At 38.0% G+C, this 21,729-nt stretch overlaps 2 protein-coding genes across 3 annotated transcripts in view; one reads left to right on the top strand and one right to left on the bottom strand.

Annotated features, from left to right (window-relative positions):
* The window catches only part of LOC138060885 (nuclear pore complex protein Nup155), a 36,246-nt gene extending 15,249 nt beyond the window's left edge, over positions 1-20,997 (bottom strand). Inside the window, exons 1-18 of one of the 2 annotated variants that reach the window (XM_068924691.1) lie at positions 20,773-20,997; positions 18,466-18,603; positions 18,023-18,119; positions 16,795-16,865; positions 16,032-16,124; positions 14,983-15,149; positions 13,333-13,438; positions 12,674-12,747; positions 12,273-12,364; positions 12,023-12,120; positions 11,475-11,627; positions 9,330-9,430; positions 7,830-8,000; positions 6,584-6,694; positions 5,552-5,646; positions 3,102-3,190; positions 496-558; positions 237-387 (exon numbers count right to left, since the gene is read on the bottom strand). In XM_068924691.1, coding sequence (XP_068780792.1) covers positions 237-387; positions 496-558; positions 3,102-3,190; positions 5,552-5,646; positions 6,584-6,694; positions 7,830-8,000; positions 9,330-9,430; positions 11,475-11,627; positions 12,023-12,120; positions 12,273-12,364; positions 12,674-12,747; positions 13,333-13,438; positions 14,983-15,149; positions 16,032-16,124; positions 16,795-16,865; positions 18,023-18,119; positions 18,466-18,603; positions 20,773-20,908 — 2,006 coding nt within the window. In that variant the 5' untranslated portion in view covers positions 20,909-20,997. Of the gene's footprint in view, positions 1-236; positions 388-495; positions 559-3,101; positions 3,191-5,551; positions 5,647-6,583; positions 6,695-7,829; positions 8,001-9,329; positions 9,431-11,474; positions 11,628-12,022; positions 12,121-12,272; positions 12,365-12,673; positions 12,748-13,332; positions 13,439-14,982; positions 15,150-16,031; positions 16,125-16,794; positions 16,866-18,022; positions 18,128-18,465; positions 18,604-20,772 lie in introns of both variants that reach the window. The other variant, XM_068924692.1, reaches the window with a different exon arrangement.
* A 75-nt stretch (positions 20,998-21,072) lies between these two features.
* Positions 21,073-21,729, top strand: part of LOC104147827 (WD repeat-containing protein 70) — a 146,991-nt gene continuing 146,334 nt past the window's right edge. Inside the window, exon 1 of the mRNA XM_068924694.1 lies at positions 21,073-21,312. The gene's annotated coding sequence lies outside the window, so the exon portion shown is untranslated. The remainder of the gene's footprint in view (positions 21,313-21,729) is intronic.

Below are 21,729 nucleotides of genomic sequence, written 5' to 3'. Positions count from 1 at the left end.
ATTTCTAAGTAACTTTCCTGACCTACCTATTCACAGAGCGTAGTATTAGTAGAGCTGTAAAGAGTAGTTGTTATCATCAACAGGCACTTTATAAACACAGAAAAAACGAAATGCATTTTATTAATCTCAATTTCAAACACTATTAAGATAGCGTTCAGTACCTATAAGCATTAGGGGACAGAAAAGCTATGAAGAAAATTGAGCGATGTGGAATTGCTTGTACATGAACAACTCACCCTATAATCCGGGCAAAGTATATGCAGATGCCGTTGTGTCTTCCAGAAAATACTATCTCTGGACCCATCATGCCACTAATGGATGTACCAGGGTGAGACAGGGAATTTCCAGAAGGAAATAAGGGGGTTGACATACTAGGAGGTTGTAAACCTAGGACAACGGAAGGCAAATTAATTACTCTGATTATTTTGGATGCAAATAAAAAAGCCTATCTGAAAAAATCCTCCATGCCTCCAGCAGAGGCAAAGTAGTAGTTACCTTGTCCGGGTGTTGTCAAAAAGCTAGGATTAGGATATGGGCTGTCAACAGTCAAGGGGGAACCTAAAAAGGAAAGAAAAAAAAATGTAAGTTTGTTTTAAACAAAACAAAACAAAAACCTCCCAAACCCACAACCTCCAAAATCCCTGTGCAAAAGCAGCAAAGTTTTCAAATCATGTACTTTAAAGTTAAAAAACACAGAATCTAGTGAGTATACAGGACCCTTCTGCAAATCCATTCCAATAGCTGTTAATTATAGTTAAGCAGAAAATTGCACTCATTTCTCCAGGACCCAGCATACCTTAAGTGAAGCAAATAAGAGCAGTTATTAAGCATTTTTTGTTTTCAGCGTTCACGTTATTTACTGCACACCATCCAATCCCTAAACTGAATATACTACCGTCCACATGTTTTTTCTTGTTGTCTTCTGACTCCCGTTCCTGATATGGGCACCTGCTCACAAAGCACTGAGTCTTTAGTGACAGAGATCTTTTCAAAGAATACTGCTTTTACCTTCAAAATATTTGATTAAAAGAAATCGCTATTACTACGTTTATTTTTATATGGGGCAGCTGGACACACATTACAGCAACACTGCTACCTTGGGGCATTCAGTCCGAGACGCCTAGAGTCCATTTTTCCCCAAGTGAGTCTGGAACAGAACTGCCTATGACCTCAGATTCAGCTGTGAATATTCAGCCCTTCTGCAAATTAAGTATAAATACCTAAATTAAGGCACCAAAACATGAGAAACACATGTGGTGCCCTCCAAAAACGCCCATGTGCCTTATTCAGCAACATGTAGGATTACATATCACAAAAAGGACAAGAAAACCGTCATTCTGAAAAACTGGCTTGTATAGAAGAATTAGTCCTTGCGTTATTCACTACAGTTCTTCCAAATTTTTTATCCATTGAGCCATATGTGCTGAAAACTCCTTCACTAAACAATCCCAGTTCATTCCCAGGGCATTCTCCTGTATGCCAAGCAAAGCACGGTCTTGGAGAAAAGCAGCATGCGAATGAATGATTAGACTTTCCGCAGTGAATGCACATGAGTGGATCAAGTCCAGGGTGCCTGGCCTTATAATGCTAACACTATTGTAATATAGCTTCACATGCAAAGTTTCAAGATGTTTTAAACAAATAGAAAAAACATTCTATCAGATAGCACCATTCTGACCCACCACAGGGGTCATCCAAAGCATCAGAATTTTAATTCCACATGACAGTTCTCTACCCTTTGAGCAAATGGAGTAAGCAGTAGAAGAACGGTGCCATCTTCTATATGGACCTGTCACTGAAGCAGAATGGAAACGTGCACTTTGATACTTGGTTTCAAAGATGCATATATGACAGCAAAGAAACATTTAGACTTGGGGAAAAATACATTCACTTCTAAAAGGAGTAAACTCTAGTGATTACAGGGCTTTCTATCACTTCCCCCACAACTTTGACTTTCTTTCTGCTCCTACCACCTGTTCTCTCCACACTTGTTCTAATTCCTGCTTAGTTTCATGTTCTTATGCCTTGCCTCAGCTCCTGCTCATATTAAGAATTCTAAAAATTAAAAAATGTCAAGAATTAAAAAATGTCAAGAATGTTAAAAATTAAAAGTGTTAAGAATTCTAAAAAAAGAGGGACAACTCTTTTTCCAAGACTTCAGCCCAGTTCAGTTCTCCAGTATGAATTTGGATGTATATTCGAAACAGCATGGAAAAGGAATCTCTGCACTCCAGGCAAATAAGTTTTCCTCCAAGCCTTACGTAAAGGTTTAACACCACTTGCCAGTTAAGTGTAAAGGATCTTGGAAATTAACTAAATAACCCTTAATAAAAAAAATAAAATGTAATTCAGTTATTTAATCAGAGTTCCAAATTCATCATTATTAATTTCTTTTTCAAAAACTGGTAAGATCTATAATGAAATGAGTAATACATGTTAAGGGACAACTTCCTGAAGCAACTGTAGAAGGCTGTATAAAACCTAAGTGGATCCGGGCAACATGGAAAGGCCTCTACTCTCATAACCGTAAGATTCTGAGGAGAAAGACTAGGTACCATTCTAGTTTTTAAGTAGCACTGAAGACCTGAGTAGAAAACAAGTGTTGGAGCTAGAGCTTTTAAAGGAAGAAATGACTAAGTCCAAACAATTGATTCATTTCTTGATCCAAACTCCTCTTTTCCTCACATGAGCAATATCTGCAGAGGTATGACAAGGACATTGTAAGAAGATACTTAGTTACATCCACACAACAAGCAATTAATCTTCGTAAAGTAAGAATTATAGTACTGATAAATTGTCCTCTTGCTGAAGTGCCTTTGGCAGCAAGAAATGTTTACATTCTTCACATAATCTCAACAGTTTATCTGCAACATCTGTACATATTTTGAGATCATTATCACCCTCTCACTAAATCCAAAAATCACTTAGTAGAAATGGAAAATTTCTGTAATTAGTTAGCCAGTGAGTGAAGAAAAAAAACCCAAAATGGATCATTTCAAACAAAAGGACCATTGGTACTTACGAAAAGTCAAAACACAACATATTTAGGGGGAGGAAAACATAAAAAAAAAAAAAAAAAGCCTGAAATTCTTGATACTCACCAGCAGGAACAGGAGAACCCAGAATAGGTCCTACGTTGCTTGGAGGGGGCAGAGCTGACGGAAATCTCATTTGTGCCTCTCCACCGTACCTACAGTTTACATGCAAAACCAAAAATTCCTCATACTTCATACACAGTCCATTTTATTTTTGTGTTAGAGAAATAATTGCAATGCTAGGGTTCTTTTGGAATGGAAGAAAAGTCAACATAACCTTTCAGAAATATTTGTGACTGTTTGGCATTCATTCTGGCACAAGAGAGAAAAACTAGTGGAACACATGTTAAATGTAAAAAAGCATTAACATATGCAATTTCAAAGGTAAATTAGATCAAAAACTTGTTGAAGTGACTTATCAAACAAGTCACTTCCTTTATAGAAAATTTAAATTCTGTGATGATATGCTCAGACTTTAAAGGGAGATTTACCAATTCTCAAAATTAAGCTTACATTTTAGTTGTCAAGGTTTTTCTGTACAGGAACTTGCAGAGAAGTATACAGTTGACATAACCCAAGCTCATCCTTCTACGGCCCACAAGTACTTTCCAGCCATCTCCTACTAACTCCTGCACGAGCTAATAATCTTTGTTACATCTCCCTTTGCTAACATCCATTTCTCCAGAGTTATCATCAATTTTTTCTCCCAAATGGCCTCATGTAATTGAGTTTAACAATGAGCAAGTATTCACAACCTACAGAGGAGAGCTGACTTGACCTAACACCAGAACAAGGTTCAGTAAAAAACAGGCAAGCTTTTGGGAACATAACACGGTAGTTCTAGCCCAAACGTACAGTCAAAGCTGCATATTTATCCTCATTCACAACAACTGTATTTTACAAAACACCTCCCCCCCCGCCCCAGGCTATATGCACTGTTAGGTGAGTCAAAGTCCCACAGTATATCAACTTGCTTGAGGCAGCTAATAAGAATATTCTACATCTCTGTTCCATAGGATATGCAGTACTTAAGATACATGGATGACAAATGTATCCTCCAATATGGAAGCCCATACTTCCTCATTGAATCTATTGTTTGGGAGGAGGGGAAATCAATAGCTACGACAAAGAGCCATCGGTCCCTGAACAGAATAAGCTTATACGAATATGAAATTTCTTGGAACAATGGTGAACATCATAAATAACTTCAACATATAAAAAACTCCCACAATATATAAAAACACATCTAAGTCCACAAAACCAAAAAAACACACAAAAGAACACAATACATCCTACAGGGCCCTCAGACTACTGTATTTTCCCCTCAGGCAAGCGCTCATGACAGCCTCTTCCAATCAAAAAGAACCATTGCTCAACAGGCCCAACATTCCATCAGCCCTAGGAGCTTATTAAATTCACTATCAGCAGAAAATACCCATAAACTGATGAGCATAAAATGAAATCGGACTATAGATGAGCAACCTGGAGTATCAACTTGCCAACACATCTCTATAGCCACAGCAATGAACAATTCTAAATCAGAACTACTCAGATTCTGGGGACCTCCATATATGTTTCACAGGATGTAATATACTTTAAGAAGCGATCAAATACTTTCACTGATTTTATACACTGGTAAAAGAACAAATAACTATACTAGCATGAATTCATACATTCAGAACTCACAAAGAACAAAAACACCCAACTGCTACCAGGAGATCATTTACCACAAAACAACCATTTCTAACCACTCAGTGTTGATTCTCGAAGAAACCAATAAAACACCTTCAAAAGAATATCTTAGAAATAAAAATTCGTAACTCTACTGCATACCAGGATGCAACAGAGGTAATGACTATATGGCACGTAAGAACTTATCTTGCCCTCACCTATTTCACAAATTATAAACTAATTGCGCTTTTCTCAATACAATCCAACCACGCTATCACCTCTGAATTGCTAATATCTGCCGTCAGTAGGGAATCTGAAGTATATTATCTTTCAGGTTATCTGTTAAACTCAATACTCGTTCCTGTGTTGCCTTTAGCCCTAAACGTTTCTGCTTTTACTTCAGTCCAAATAACAACCTGAGGATCCAAAAATTAGTCTTTTCTTTTTCTAACTGGAAATTTGGAGAAAGTTGGTCTTCTTAACGATATTACCTCTCCTTACATACTCGGCTTCAACGAACTGGGATACACTGCAGTATAGATACAGATAAGTGAACTTAAGGAAGGTCGATTACACTACATTTAGAATAAAGCTCCTCTGCACATGGAATACAAGCATCCACGAAGGGAATTAAACAGAAGTAACCGCTACACTATGTAGCTTCCCGTGTAGACAAGCCCTAATTAGCGCAAAAGTGTACTTCACCAAGTTTAATAATTTGTGTTCGTTTTAAAACTACGCTTATTCAGGTGAATTAAAGAGCCTGCAGAATTCATTAGTGGCCGAGATGACTCTGGATTTTAAGCTTAGTATTCAGAATAAGCCATAGACTAATTGAAACTTACCTGAAGAATGCTCGGGTAGCCCAGGCAGATACCTCTCTATCACAAGCAGCATTAGAACAGGCTAAGATAAGGCAAGTGGCACAGGCTTGGTCCTCCTAGAGGATGGTATACTATTACAGTGTGGCAGCTTATATCAAGTTGATAAGAAATGTAAAAAGGTCATACAGACCCATAACTAAATACGTTACTAAACACTTTTTGCATCGTTTTATCTAGATAGCAAGGAGATCAGGTCTTCCCAATGAAAGAGACAGGAAGTCAATCACAGTAAAACATCCCACTACAGCATGTGAAGCAGTGCATGAAAACTTTTGATACATGCTATTTTTGCAAACTGAACAGGATTACTGGTAGGAAACACTCTCCATTGCTACCATCTAATTATGACTGCAATTTAATGTATGTTTCCACGGAAATTCCGTAAGAATTGTGTTTGGATTAAAAAAAAAATCTATATGAATATTTACTGTTTGCATACTCTAAAGGCATGTTAAAGTAGCACTTAGTATGTCCTATCAGAGCACAAGACAATAGACTATAGTGAACTTTCACTACAGGCACAAGTCAGTACTAGTCATATTAAAATTGTAATTCACGACAGATACAGTTTCCCTCCTGCTTGTTTGTTATTTATATTAAATAAAAAACGGACTGACTCTACACATTTGTACTAGCCTTTAAAACGTAAAATTTCTACAACTGCAAAGGCTTTAACTTTTCAGAAAACTCTTTCTCTTTCCTAGACTAAGAACTGCATTACACTTTGTACAAGTGTAAAAATGTCAAGAAAAGTGACATACTTTCATTTTTAGGTAATATAAAATGAGGAATCACTTCTCATTATACAATCTTGTTTTATGCAGACTGTGCAGGAGGAAAAGCTAATAACTGAGCTGATAAACGAAATGGTAATAGACATTTGTAGTTTGGGGGGAAAAAAAAAAGGCCACTCATGCTAAAGAAAGTGATTAGATTTCCTATAAGGCCACATAATTATTATAGATCTTTTCACGACAACTCAAAAATTCTCACCTGATGCAACTTGAAAAATCTTTCAATTTCTTCTCCGTCTCCACCTATGCTACTAACAAGGAGATGCCGCAGCTGATCGACAGGTCTGAGTTTATGAAACATAAAGCTCCCCTAAAAGCAATATAAAAGTTTGCATTACAAGTAACAAAGTAATACAAGAAGCAACGCAAAGTTTGAATAAAGTTGTCTTCATACCGACCATACCAACAACCCCTACCCCATAACCCACAATGTTAATCTTTTGCATTCTTAGAGTTTTAATTTGTTACAGTATTCAATCAAAACATAGTGGTGCCTAAAGCTCAGTTCCCCCTTCACTCGGGGAAAATTCTCTAATAAGTCCAGGAAAGGCAGGAAAAATACTGCCATGGCTATATGATCTCCAGAAGTTGAGACAGTTTTCTTAGCCTAAAGTGAAGTACACAACATAACTTGGAGCCTTTCTCTTTATGTACTTGCTATTTGCTTCTCAAATCTTCAGAACGGACTGGAAAAAAATGCTTAAAGAATTTAGGAACAAGCGCATGGTAACACTATCAGCATTCAATCATTTTACCTGCGTCTTGTCCGAAAACTGTTTAAACACAAAACAACTGCCATCAAACAAACTGATGCCAGGGTTAAGCATCTGCTCAAAAGTTTTCTAGTTTACAATAACATTGCTACAAAATTAGCCTTACACACCTAAGCCTCATAATTACACAAGCCTAGAGGTACTTGTGCAAGACATTAGTGACTTATTAAATATTGTATAAATTGTCTGGTGGATAAGATAGCAATTGCCCAAAAATATTGCTGAACATAACCTCCCTACTCCTCCTTTTATATTAATTTCATTTTAAATAAAAAATACATCTCTCTCAAAAAAAAACCCTTTCCGAGATTTTTTTAGGACAAAGAGAAATGTTTTGTTCAAATTTCAACTGCCAACAATAAATATTTGTTCAAGTCCTATTTTCTGGGCAACCTGTGTCTGTTTGAATTTCACATAAGCATGAGTATAAAAAAAGTTCATGTAAACCAAGGTCTCCTGAGGCCAACAGAAAGGAATCAATGCACTGCACAAGGGAATCTGAGTAGATTTTCAACTAAGCACAGTCGGTTTCAGCAGTCTTCTCCCTTATTCGTTTCTATTTTCAGGAAATAATCACAAAAATGTATCCAAAATAAACATTTACAGGTCTGGATCAGTCTTCAGACTTCATATTTACTCTTCTGATTTCTTGTTAAAAACAGTAATACTCACCTGAGCTGAAAGCAGAACAAATTTCTTAGGTGGCAGCATATGTTGTTGCACAACAACAGGGGAATCAGTTATTGGAATAATGTCTTTATTTAGTGGTGTTACAATCTTCTGAATTTTAAATTCATCGATAGCAGAAAGAGCCCAGGAATGCCCATCAACACGGGTAGTCATCTGAATGAGAGAGAGAGAGATCATTCCAAGCTTGATAACATATCGATTTTGTCCAGGGTGATACTTTACTAATTACAGCTTAAAATTATACATTATACATATAATACTTACAATTATACATATTCTTGAGACAACAAACCTCAAAGAAAATAAGCAAGTCCTCATATCGTCTAACAGAAGATTACCAACATATTTGCAGCTATATACGTTGCTTCTTCTGGGTGGCAGGGACTGAGTTTTGCGTTTCAATGTAAAACAACTTGTAAGGTAGGATCTTTCAATGCTACTACAATACAAACAGCAACAATCTGCCAACCACATTAGAATCAAGTCTCATCGATTTGATTTTTTTGTTTTTTTTATTTTTAAGAACTCCAAAACGCAGCTACTGAACCCTAAGAGTTTAGGCAACTCTCATAGTTGGCAGCACTGCTCTAAGGGTAACTCAGGACAAAATATATGGTACTGTGGACGTTCCTGAAAGCAATGTACACTAATGAAAGAGAACTGTTCAAAAACAGGTTACAGTTTTGTTGGGGAAAGCCAGTTATCCGTTACTGCCAAACGCCTCAGAGAAAAGTGAGAAGTCAGCACCTAGTATATGTGGGGAAGGGAGGCAGAGTAATAATAAAGTGTCTTTATAATGCTCCTCCAATGACACTATCCTTGATAGGGCAGTCCTGTACATTAGCAGAAGACTCCAGACTTGTTTCAGTGCTCTTGCTAAACTGATAAGGCAGCTAACTCCCTCCAAATACCTCCTACAAACCAGCTTATGTAAGAAGTAGAAAAAAACGGGTCAAATAACGGAGCGATTGATCATGTCTGATACTTAAGAAAGACATCGCATATCTACTGAGCTAAACAAACCCATTTTCTAATACACAGATGTTGACTAATCTGCCTTGCGAAATGTCAGCCTTGTCAAATAACTCACTTTGTACTGGGAACCATGTCTTCCAGTGCTTGTCCATAACACACAGCATGCTATAGACAACAATATGATACAAACAAGACAGTATTTTCAAATAGGTTAATTAATATTTCTTAGAAGTCAAGGCATTTCTTTTGATTCACAGGTTTCATCAAATTAGGAAATATTTCTGAACTGGGAATTCCTGCTGAAAGACTAGTTCCCATTCACTAAACACCTACTAAAATAACTTTAAAAAAATATTGATAGGTAGCTTTGTAAGTGTTTCAGAATAACTTATACAAGTTTTCCTGCAATCTACCCATTTCTTGTACATAGTATTATTCGAATATGTATGTTAGCAGGAAAAAAAACACTATATTCCATCAAAATCATATGAATGTTTATTTTACTACCTGTGTTTCCATCATTGGCTTTTGGAAAGGGAAAGAATCATGATTGATACACCACAGGATGTCATTATCCTCATTTTCTGAAGCTGCCATCAGCAGGACCCCTAGTAAGAATGGTGATATCAGTAGTTTGCACCAGAGCAATAATCACATATTACATACAAATTAATCACTCTCATATTTAATTAAAAAAACCCAAAAACTCTAAGTCCTAATCATCCATTTGAACGGCACTTAATATCTCTTGGGTTTTTATGTCATTCAGGGGTTCAGGAGCTCGCTATCAACACCATGTTTCTATTTACTCTAAAGGAAACAAACAACAATGAGGCTAAAATAGGTAAAATACTCTTCATAAAAATTATATGTTTAAAGAGGTATTAGAAGAAAAAGCTTCTGGAGATTACCTTGCTCATAAAATCAGTATGTTAAAAAGTCAAAATAATTATTGCTCTTAACATTGTCTTTATTCTGTTTCTAACAAAGGCTAAGGAACTCACTGTTAAAAGCAATACAAAGAACCTCTGATATACGTAAGGACAGATATTTAGAGTCCCAGAACAATACAATACCAATGTCCCTAATTAAGAAACTGTCTAGAATCAAAAAGCATTATGTAATTATGTTCTGCGTATACACGCAAACGCACACCAATTTTATAAAAATTCTTCTGATCATCTGTGCTTACGCCTTACACCAGTGTCTTTTGTGATAAAGATTTCTCCTGTTATTCATTTATTGAGGCTTGCCAAATTTGCAGGTCATTAACTTCGATTTCACATGGCACTTGATATGCAGAGGGTGTTTAGATCATCTGCTAATGACATATGTATTATTTTGGGTGTTCAGCTACTCATTACATAAGTAGCCCCTAAAAAAGGGAAAAAGTAACAACAATTCTTATTTCTATGGTATTTCAAGTCTAGTTCTGTAAAGATTACTGCAGTTACACTACACTAAGTTAAAAAGTGCCAGGCATCATTCCTGGAATTAGAAGCTGATTATCACTACTGTTAATTTGTTCAAAAGGTCCTTGGCATGGTTCCGTGCCAGCTAATACTCTCCCAAACAGTTTCTGCACATAACATGAGAGTTATCATGCCTGTTGGGGCATCTACATGCAGACATCCTATTCTTTCATTCATTGGACCCTGAACCTGCTTCTAGCAATGGTCCAGGTGTACATCATAGGACTATTACCGATGCGGCCTTAGCGTACATAACATTTCACGCAGGAACTATAAAGATTAATACTTTTGTTAACTCTTGTACTTGCAATTCATAAAGTAAGTTACCATGAGGAGTAATGAATAAGGTCTACTCATTCAAACTGTTCATAAGACACTACAAAAATCCAACTCTCTAGACTTAGCTAGCAGATACCAACCCCTTAATGACACCTTTTGTTTCTCTGTTTTGATTTGTATATGTAACCTTAATCAATATCCCCCCCCAGCAAATCCACATCAGTCAGACAAGAAATATGAAAGATGACTTTTGAAGACACTTGCAGACTTATTTGGTTACATGGTGTTCACGAACTGTAAGAATTCTGTTAGACTGCTTGTAGATATTTATTTACAATGTTACCCAGGAAGCAACTGAACGACTGAAAGGGTCAGCAACAGAGATGTTTTGCCCCCATTTCTATAGCACTTTTTAAAATTCAGCCTTCAGTCAGAAGTGCCCAAAAGCTGAAACCATCTGGAAGCTGATTGGTGGCTTAAATGATATTGATAATTAAATGAATCAAAAAAATAAATGAGTCAGCACACGTGTAAACTCAGCAAAAAGGGCCGGCACTGAATAGGTAAGAAGCCTCTTACAATCCCTTGCTTTGAAAAATTATGGCACATGAATAGAGAAATGTGGGTGAATTTGCACCATATTAAAGTTACTGCATGGGGACAGTAGTGAATGCACAAAAAAAAAGATGATTAACGCATGAACACAGTTCTTAGCTCATATATCACACCTTGCGAAAGCACTGAATAATATGGTAACCTTCCATTTTCAAGAACTCTCCCATTAACATACAGAAGTCACACTTAGCTCTTGGTATTTCCATTGCTTCAAGTTCCCAGATGTAAAAAAGAGAGAGAGTGACTGTCACAGAAAATCTCATTTGGGCTGTATTTCACTGCTTACCTTTGCTATAAAGAGCTCTGTGAACCTTTGAGGGCTTCTCCACATTAGAAGAAGCTGAAAATCCAGGAGGCAAACGGACATGAACCAACGTTAACATTGAGGGACGAGCTGTTGGATGCTTAAATTGTGAAGTACTAAAATACAGTCGGACACCTAAACAAAAGAAAAAAGATCGTCACTTCTGTGCAACATGATGTAATTATGATTATTAGTAGGAGCAGCAGCACTTTGAACAGAAAGCTGGTTTCATACTCGTGATAAATTCTGTACATACACTACTATATTTCTTGCTAGAAAGCCAGGCAGATTAAAATGGTTTTAAATGCCGCTTTCTTCTGGTTTTCTTGTCAATAAAATATGGATCATAATTTGTGCGACCAGATTATACTCAAACCAAATGCCAAAACAGTTTGAATATAGAAAATAACATACATAAATAACATTTTCAAAACGTGCTCTATAAAAAGGAAAGCGTTTGTCAATTTTGCTAAATAATGCAGATGCCATTTATCAGTTAAAAAAGGGATTAATTAATATTGCTTTCTTACCTGCATGTGTGATTGCTAGCAGTTGACAGTCTATGGACTCAGAATTCTCAATCACTGCTATTTGAACGATAGGCTTAAAAACAGAACGATCTATTGTTCTTAAAAAAAAAAAAAAAAAAGTTTTTCAAACCTGTATTTTTTTTACATAATTGACACTGCATGACAATCCAAAGAAACAAGGAAATAATGTTCTTTAAAAATACAGCGCTAATGGCCTTAAAGGAAGCCTCTCATTGCGGTTGTCATATACCTGGCAATGTTCCCAGCAGCAGAAACTACAGCATTTTGTGAAAGAGAAGTAACCCTTGTCATTCCGTGACCATCTTGTCCCAAATCGTAAACCTGCAATTTAAGAATAATGCTTACTGTTTTGCAATTAAATTAATTCATATAGCCTGACCTATCATGCAGCAGCTCATATTCTCTTTAGTTTTAGGGCATTCTCATGTTTCCATACAGCTGAGGGGATGATCCGAACACTGTTCTTTCCAAAAAAGTATTGTAGGACTTGGGCATACACTTTGCTGGAGAAAGATAAACTGGAATAATATCCTGACAGACCTACAGAGAATTCCCAGGTACTGGGGAAAATTGTAAAAATCACATACATACTAGTAACATAGCAAATGATCATTAAAGTAAGTGACATACTTGCAGCACTCCTTTTTCTGAGCGGGTGTATAAGATATTTCGAGAGTTGTCAATGGCAATTTGAACTACAGGATCTGGCAGGGACAAAGGAAAAAAAGAAGAAAATCAACATTCAATTTAGTGAAAACAAGTTTAAGGTAGAACACCTTTAAACTCAATGAAAGTTAACAAACATTGCAGTTTGACTGAATCACTTTTTAGAATAATGCCCAAGACTCCTACGATGAAGTGATTTAAAACAGCAAACAATTTCAAACAATTATTAATAAACCTAAAGATTAGCATTATTTAATCCATCTCTGAATAAAAAAAAATTGAATTTGAAATGATTATACAATTTTCACTAAGCAGTGCAATAGGATAAAATTATTTATTTAAAATTTGTTTACTGTTTGCTATGATCCCATTATGAACATATTAATTTTGTACTACAGAATAGAAACTTTTATTGACAAATGTCAAAGTTTCCAGGCTTTGCTATCTATACCCTGAGCTGGGCATACAAACAAATGACCTGATTTTCAGAATCACCAACCACTGCAACTTCCATTGACTGTAACTAAATGCACACAATCAAGAAAGTACTCAGTCTTACTTCTTGGTAGTATAATTTAAAAGTTTACATTAAATTATTTGGGAAATCTAACATTAATACTTACCATCCTCTGAGAACGTGAACTGTAGCAATGAAGGAATAAGGAAAGAGAGAGTGCCCTTTGAATGATTGATTTTTCTACAGCGTTGGCTAAACCAGCCTGCCTCAGCCTACAATTTGGAACAGATGCAGTGTTAAAAGGAGGAAAAAAAAAAAAAAAAAAAAAAACCACCACTACAACACAAACCTCCAAAACAACAGTAGTTCTATTTAAAAACCTAGTTGTTACCAGGAAAAGTAAGAAAATAAGTAAAAATCGAATTACATACCATTGATTTCAGTGAAGTAGTATGTATTTTTCATTTGAAAGCAGTAGCTGATTATTAAAAGCAAAATTTTACACAAGAAGAGGGTGGAGGATATCAAATAAAACTGCCAAAGAAGGCAATCCTGTATTTTATAAAAACTGCAATTCCTATGGGAATCCCTACAGAAATCCTCCTAAGGAAAGATTTGCAAACTAACTACTCTGCTTGCAATTAAACTAAAGCCAAAGAAAATTAACCAAAACAATTGCCTGTGTCAGATTTATGAATGATTTTTAATATATTCTTTATGAAAATAGTTTTCACTTGTTTTTCCACCAATTGTCTATATTCGATTACATATGATTTGAATAAATCTACCTATATGTTCTTCATCTCATAAGCTCCTACATAATGCTAAGGTATGAGACAGTTTGTTTTGACCCCATTTAGTATTATCAATTCCACCATCATTTTTGGCAAAAGGATTCACGCATGAACGCTAATTGGAGCGACTCGAACTGTTAAAATAAGTTTCATTATCTCTTTAAAAACAGCATACAGAACATCTCATTATGGAGATCAATTTGGAACAACAATGTGGATTTTCAGCTCTTGTTGCACTGACAGACATGAACTTAACACTGAGCTTCAGACTAAGATTTTCAAAGCTAGAATGTGAATGCAGACATGATAAACTTCAGTTAAAAAAAACACTCTGGATATTCAAGTTAATGAAGTGTCTCTAACACTTTTAGCTTATACTCTAATGGCTTTTACAATTTTTTCAAAATGGTTTAACGCGCTTTCCTAAAACTAAGATTAAAACCTGTTATGGGCATGGGTATCCTCTCTTGGGACCTAGCACAATCGGTCACATCTAAGTGAAGCCCTTGTGTGCTGACAATGAAAACTTAAGGAGAAAAAAAATAAAAAGGTAAAAACATTAAAGATTAAGCTTAATTTCACTCTCCCTGAAGGAAGAAGAGTTAGCTCAAAGCTTCAGGCTCATTCAATGAGCTAAAATTAAATTCTGAGAGCAAAATAAACTTTTTCTAATCAGCTACTAGGTTTATCTGCTTCCAGTGAGCAAAACAGTTAATGCAGCTGCAAAGCTATTTAGAAGACTGAGAAAGGACAACTGTAAGCAACAGTATTCCTAGCAACTGCCACACCTCCTGATTTAATTTTTTTTAAGTTTACCAAAGCTGCATTGCTATTCCTCAAATCAACTATTTCTAGGCCTCTTGGAAGAAAAATTTGTGTTGAGAACTTGGAGCTTTGTGCAAATGACTCGCACAATAGAATTATAAAAGAAAGGAGATGGCAAGACTGACATCAAATTTAGGACTCTTAGTGCCTTCATCCCACAACCATGAAAACTGCCTGTGCATAAAACCTATAATCACCTGGTAAGCTACTTCATATAAGCAGCCATCCTTTCCAGCCAAAAAGATACGCCCGTTATCAGTGGATGCGATTGCCAGCATGCAAATATTATCAGTAGGAAGCGAATAGAGAGGGTCTGGAAGCAGCTGCATTCCACCAGACATACTGTCATTGAGGGATCCAGAACCTTAAATGAATCAAGAAAAAAAAATGTCTTCAGTTTTTGACTTGTTCTTATAAATATTACAGGTATTTCAGAAGACGTTACAGCAAATTTCAGAACTACTAAACGTATTCTGGAATAGCTTTCCTTCCAAGTGAATTGCTGAACAATGAATCATTTTTTAAAAAATCACAGTAAATTCTCTAAGTTTCCAAGAAAGGAAGTGAAATCCGTTTTCCCATATATTTTCTAACAGTTGTTACCTCCTTTAAATACCAACAAACCTAAAATATAAGATTTCTCTTATACATTTCTCTTTCACAGCAAGATACTATAAAAAGACAGCAAAAGATTGTAAGCCTCTCACTTTCTCAAAACAATCCTTTATTTTCTCTACTATGTATATTTATACACGCACTACATATATACACACTATACACACACACACACACACACACACATACAGTACATACATATCTTCTCTACTATATATGATATCGAAAAAAATTGGTATCAATTTCTGTGGTTGGAACACATATGCCAACCAGTTTAAGGAACTCCATTCAGCATTTGCTACTAAGATTCACACTCATCTCTTCTATCCCTCTCTGATATACTGTTCAATTAACAGGATTATCTGTTTCCAGAGTTTGTTTTATGTTAAACAGGTGAATAATACAGTTTAACGCTCCTCTGAGAATCTCAGGCTTAGTAGCTGCATACCCCATAAAAAGGGAACTCTTTCACCCTGGCTCTAAAAAGATTTATAATTTAGCAAGGGAATTAGCATATGGTCTCACTTTTTTAAGGTTACTAACAAACGTATACTTGTTAATGCACTACAGAGAACACCAACCTAATAGCTTTACTTTATTTAAAAAGAGAAAAGGAAAAAAAGAGAATTACCTGCTTGAATATTAGCACAACTGAGCCCTAAAATCACAATATCCACTGGGGTAGCCAGAACAAGCAAATGTCGTACATGAGGCTGGAAAATACCTAAAGGGGGAAAAAAAAAATTAACTCTTGTTTGCAGTCAGCCTCTCAGACTCACAATGAATGTATCCTACTGTATTCAATAGATAGAAATAGTCACTGGTTAGAGGGAATAGTCATATTTAAGACCTAATAACCTATGAAACTCTAGGATTAGAAAACAGCCAGCAGTTCAGTTTCCAATTCATGAAAAATAGGACCTTAAAAATAACATTTTTCTTATAAGTGTGCTTCTTTTATACTCAACCCTATTAACAATTCAACTTTGACTTCCATTTATGTAAGCAGCAGCTACGAGAAGAATGAGCTTGAGCGGGGGAGGGTCGGTCCAGATGATCTCCAGAGGTCCCTTCCAATCTTGGCCATTCTGTGATTCTGTATTTAGAAGGGCTAGAAATCAAGATCTCATGAAAGATCCCTTGAATGCGTAAATTTGTGAAGAGTAGAAATGTTAGACCGGAATGTGGTTTTAAAAAAAAAAAAAAAGCTGATCAGCGTAAATGATCATTAAATTATACATTACTTTCGGATTGTAATTAATTTCATAATGGTTCTACAAATAAATCATAACCATACATATAAACATATAAGCATTTTTATATATACATACACAAACACATATGAAGCAGGTTCAGTGACTGCGTAATTCTAGTCACTGTCATATATTTCCTACCTCCTTTTGGCTTCACAAGACCCACTGCAAGAATAGTTTCACTAAGGCCATCAAAATAAGCAAGGTCTCCCCTGTCAACATACAGGAAAAAGCTGCGTAAACACTCAAGTATTACATAATAACAAAGCCAGACTCTGCACATTTGAAAATTATTAATACTTGTAACAATTTAAAACCATCTACACCGTTTGCTTAGAGTGAAAGCAAGTCCAGCAGAATGGAATGACAGAAATTTCACAGTAAAACTACGCAGACAACCATCTGAGCTCACTGGAGCCCCCCAGAGCTAGTTTTAAAACTGAAATTCAATTGTACTTTATATTTTTGTTTCTTGTTAATTCATATAGTCCACTCCGAATTACATAACGCAGCATATGTCAGCTAATTAACATCAAGAGTGAGGAATTTATATAGTGCCTGTTACACAAAAAATACTTCACGTAAATTTACCTGAATAATTTTATCTATTGTAAAATACAAAAACCCCAACTTCTTCCTCCAGTACCATATCTTTAAGAGTATGAAGTTTTGTATTATCTGCGTAAAGTATTTAGCACACTGGGACACAACGTAAACACATGGAGAGGAGCTGTGTGAGGCACAATCTTAACTAAGAAATGCAAGAACTTTGTATAAAGCAATTCCTGCTAAATTCTTACCATATAGGCAAGTAAGAAATACAAACCTGTAAATCATAAACATATCATCATCATTGGAAGAGATTATGAAATTATTTTCCGTATTACACTTCCTTAAAATAAGGTAGGTATGACAGCCTCAATCATGACACTTTTAAAGCCATTACAAAATATAGCCAAAGTACCAAGGCCATATTTATTTAGCACTGTGGAAATGACTGACCACTTTACAGCATTAGCGTACATATTAGAACTAATTAGCTGAGTTGGGCAAGTAGGATACAATTTTTCTACCTTTTCTGGCATAATCAAAGCCTTAGCAGAAATACACCAATAATGTCAGGATATTGAATAAGTCTGTCTAAGTAAATGCATTTTCCTTTCTTCCATCTCTAGATGATTTGGCAGCAGTGTAACTAACTATTAAAAGTCTTTAAATACTTACTATTCAAGAATTTTAGTACAACCTAAAAGAAATTCGATACCTTACAGCGAAAAGTACACCTCTGTGCTAAATAATCTCCACTACTGCAATCACTTAATTTAGATATAATATCAACTATACCGTCAGGAATATGCTGTGTACATACCCATCTTCATAGTTCCACATGAAAATGTCACTGTCAATTGTTAGCCAAGCTCTGCTGATTTCTGGAAATACTCCCATCATACAGTTGCACTGCATATCTGAAGCACTGCAGATGTAAGGACTAAATGCATGCAGGCTAGCAAATGCAAACTCTCTTTTTCAACATTTCACAATTTTAATCTTATTTTATAGATAGTGGTCCACAAACTGTGTACCATAAGCACTGAGAGTTCCTCCTATAGGAACCAATTCCACAAGCAGCTCTACACAAATGAACCTTATTACCACTTAGAGCCTTTTTCAAGGGAACGTAAGCAAGCAAGATCAAGGTTCATCTGTGGGAGAACAATGGAAAGTTCTAGGAAAAAAAATTATGAAATAACAAAAGTTCACTTCTAATATTATTGCATACACAGCCTAAAACAAGATTTTTCATCAGGATACGTCCAAACTGCTCCACTAGCTCGGGGGGAAGCGGGACTCTGCGGACTGAGCTGATCTCTGGGAGATTAGGTATTGACAGCAAACCTGGTCCTTGCAAAGGATAATCCATATCTGACATACCAGAAACTGTAGGACTACCTGTAAATAACAACAACAAATTAGAATTCCTATAAAGAAATAAAAATTTACAAAAAAAGTAAAGATATTCTCTTTACCTGATTTTTTCCTAATCTGTGAAATCTAAATCAGACTAACACGTATTTCCCATTTTAATTTAGAGGAATAATCTGGCCCTTAAGACTACTCAAAAACATGGTCTCGATACTGCAAAGCCTTTAAGCATATAAATACTGCTACTCACAAAATATGTGTGAACAAAGGCACCTGGAGGATCAGGACCACAAGCAGTTAATCTAAATCTCAAACTAGACAGGAGCAAATAGACTTGCAAACAAATACGTATGAAAGTACACTTATATAAAAAGCAATAAAATGCTTTTAAATTTTTTTTTGGGTGCAAATTCACAATCTAAATAATTATATTTGGAATACAGGCTATACAATAAAGAAAACTGATCAGGAGCCTGTCAAATCTAACACTATTTTACGCATTAACCTTACAAACAGCTGTTCAAACTACATTTGACAAAACACAAAGTGAAATAAGTCCCTTCTGTTTTCTCTATAAAGTTTTCCTGAGTTTTCTCCTGAAAAAAAGAAAAATTCAAGCTGTGTATGAGAATATACTTCTAGAGAGATACTTATTGGGCACCAACGAATACTTTAAAGGCTATTTTCTAAAATGCTTTCCGAGTATTAAACTTCTTTCTGTTTTCTTTATACTCAGGATCTCTCCCTAACTTCTGACAAATCAATGTTATACTGCAGCAATGGTTTTTAAAATCTACTTAAAGTTTCTCCTATTTTCAAAAAAAGAGCACCACCAAAAAAAGGAAACCACCAAAACAACCCAATCCCCAAATCTGAGCAACAGCAAGATTGAGTTCTCTAGTTCTGCTTTACTGGACTTCACATTAAACTTTTTTCTCTCCTGGAAAGACCTTAGGATTATGCTTTATATGAACATTTGAAAAATAAGCGCTTTTGATAACTGCTGGGCATGATCTAATCTTGCTGGCCAACCGATAGACTCTTATAATAAGTAACCTAGCCCCTGGCCTACTCTCTGTCATGTTTTTTCCAAGACTAGCCCTTCCTTCATCATACATGGAACATCATTTGGAACAGGTTGTTCAAGAGAGGTTCCCTGGAGATATTCAAAACCCGCCCGGAGGTGATCCTGGGCAACATGCTCTAGATGACCCTGCTTGAGCAGGGAGGTTGGACTAGATGATCTCCAGAGGTCCCTTCCAACCTCCGCCCTTCTCTGATACACGGTACTAATCTGCCACATGAACAAAACCATAAGCATCTACCTTTACCTAGAAAACGGTCAGCTGTACTGCTCATTTCAAGTTAATGTACCCATGTCTCCCCAGCATAATGTATGATATGTGCCCATGATGCTGACAGGGTAGGTACACTTTGGCCATGCACATCATATCCTACCATAACAGAAAAGAGATACTGTTAATATTTGTTTATATCCTGTCACCAGCTGGATACACACTGATTAGGTCACCTACAGCCCTAGATTGGTTCTTTATAGTCCATTTGGCCCGATGGTTGGCACTAATGAAGTAGGAAATGCTGCCATGATGTTTCAAAGGGGACAAAACAAATATCTGAGGAGTGCTATATATTATATCATAACTACATGTGACATACTGCTATAGACAAACAAAAGGCACTCAAAGAAGCTTAAGAGCGTTTTCAGGCAACCTGTAAGGTTCAGGGATGGTGCCGCGCACTTAGTGACACTAAGAGCATCCTGCAAGAGACTTCGCAATGAACAAGATGGAAAACGAGTGCTATCTTCACTGCCTTGTAGAGCGAGATGGGGCTGAAGCACCAGTCCTAAGCCCCTTCTTCTTGCAGCCGTTCCCACTACCATAGAAAAAGCCCACTTTGCAACCTTCACTGAAGCGCCAAAGCCCTGCGCCAGACCCCACCAGGGAATCACCAAACTGGGCCTCGTCGGGCTCAGCCCCTGAGGAAGCAGGGCCGGCAGCTGCAGCCCCCGGCGCCCGGCCAGGGCCGGAAGCTGTGCCCAGCCGGCCTCCCGCCGAGGGCCCCACGCGTGGCCGGCCAAGGCAGCGTCGGCCACGCTGCAAGCGCGGCCCGCAGGAGCTCGCGAGAGGGCCAGGGCGGAGGCCCCGAGGCAGGGGGCTACTGGGGGCTCCTCACCGGGCGCCGGCACCGCCAGCAGCTCGGACAGGTCCGGGTAGCAACGATCATCCTGGATCTGCCGGTCGATGATGCGGCCCGCGATCTCCAGCGCCTCCTGCGCGGTGGGCGCCGCCGGGCTCACGGCGGCGGGCATGGCCGGGCCGGGCCGGGGCCGGGGCCGGCGCCGCCTCAGCGCACGGGGACAAGGCGCGAGCTCGCTACCGGCCGCTGCGCGCCCCGCCAAATCCCGGCAGCCCCTGCGCGCGCGACGCACTTCCGCTGGACCGACGGCCACTTCCGGCGGGGGGGCGCGGTGGCGGGAGGGTGGGGTCGAGGCGGCTGCGCGGGGTCCCGGCGCCCCGCCTGGAAACGGGGCGGGGGGCGGCTGCGGCCGGTCTCGGGGGGAAGCCGTGGGAAGCGGCTCCTGTTGTCACACGTGCCTGGCGACTGAAGGCTGCCCCGGCGGTCGCCGTAGTTCTCGGAGTCCCGACGCCACAGCCGTGGCAGAGGCACCGCGCCGCGCACCGCGAGCCTGAAGCAGCACTCTGGCGGGGCCGTGTACGTCGAAGAGGATAAAAAGCGCTTATGCCGATTTTATTTGTAGTAGCATAAGCCAGAAATACTGAGGGGTCCCCTGCAAAGGCACACGCGTAGTTTCCGTAAAGGCAGCACATAGCGACCGCTGCCTTGCACGGAGCCAGCGTGGCCGCTGTTTGTCCAGGACTGCGGCGGATGCACTGACACGACTGGCGCTCACGCGATGCCTTACTGGGCTTGGGCCTCTGCTAATGGCGGTATCTGTGCTCTGGGTTCCCAAACGGGGACTGAAACAGTCGCAGGAACTCTGGGCTGGGTGCAACTTGGATTTAACGGGGTGGATCCGGTTTGCAGATCGCTGGTAATACCCTGGCCACAGTAATTCTCCGTTCCTGGGTTGATACAGCTCTCGCTCTGAAAAACTTAATACAAGAGACA

The sequence above is a fragment of the Struthio camelus genome, chromosome W (assembly GCF_040807025.1).
Source record: "Struthio camelus isolate bStrCam1 chromosome W, bStrCam1.hap1, whole genome shotgun sequence".
In the NCBI taxonomy this organism is placed as follows: Eukaryota; Metazoa; Chordata; class Aves; order Struthioniformes; family Struthionidae; genus Struthio; species Struthio camelus.
This window is presented reverse-complemented; position numbering and strand designations above follow the sequence as displayed.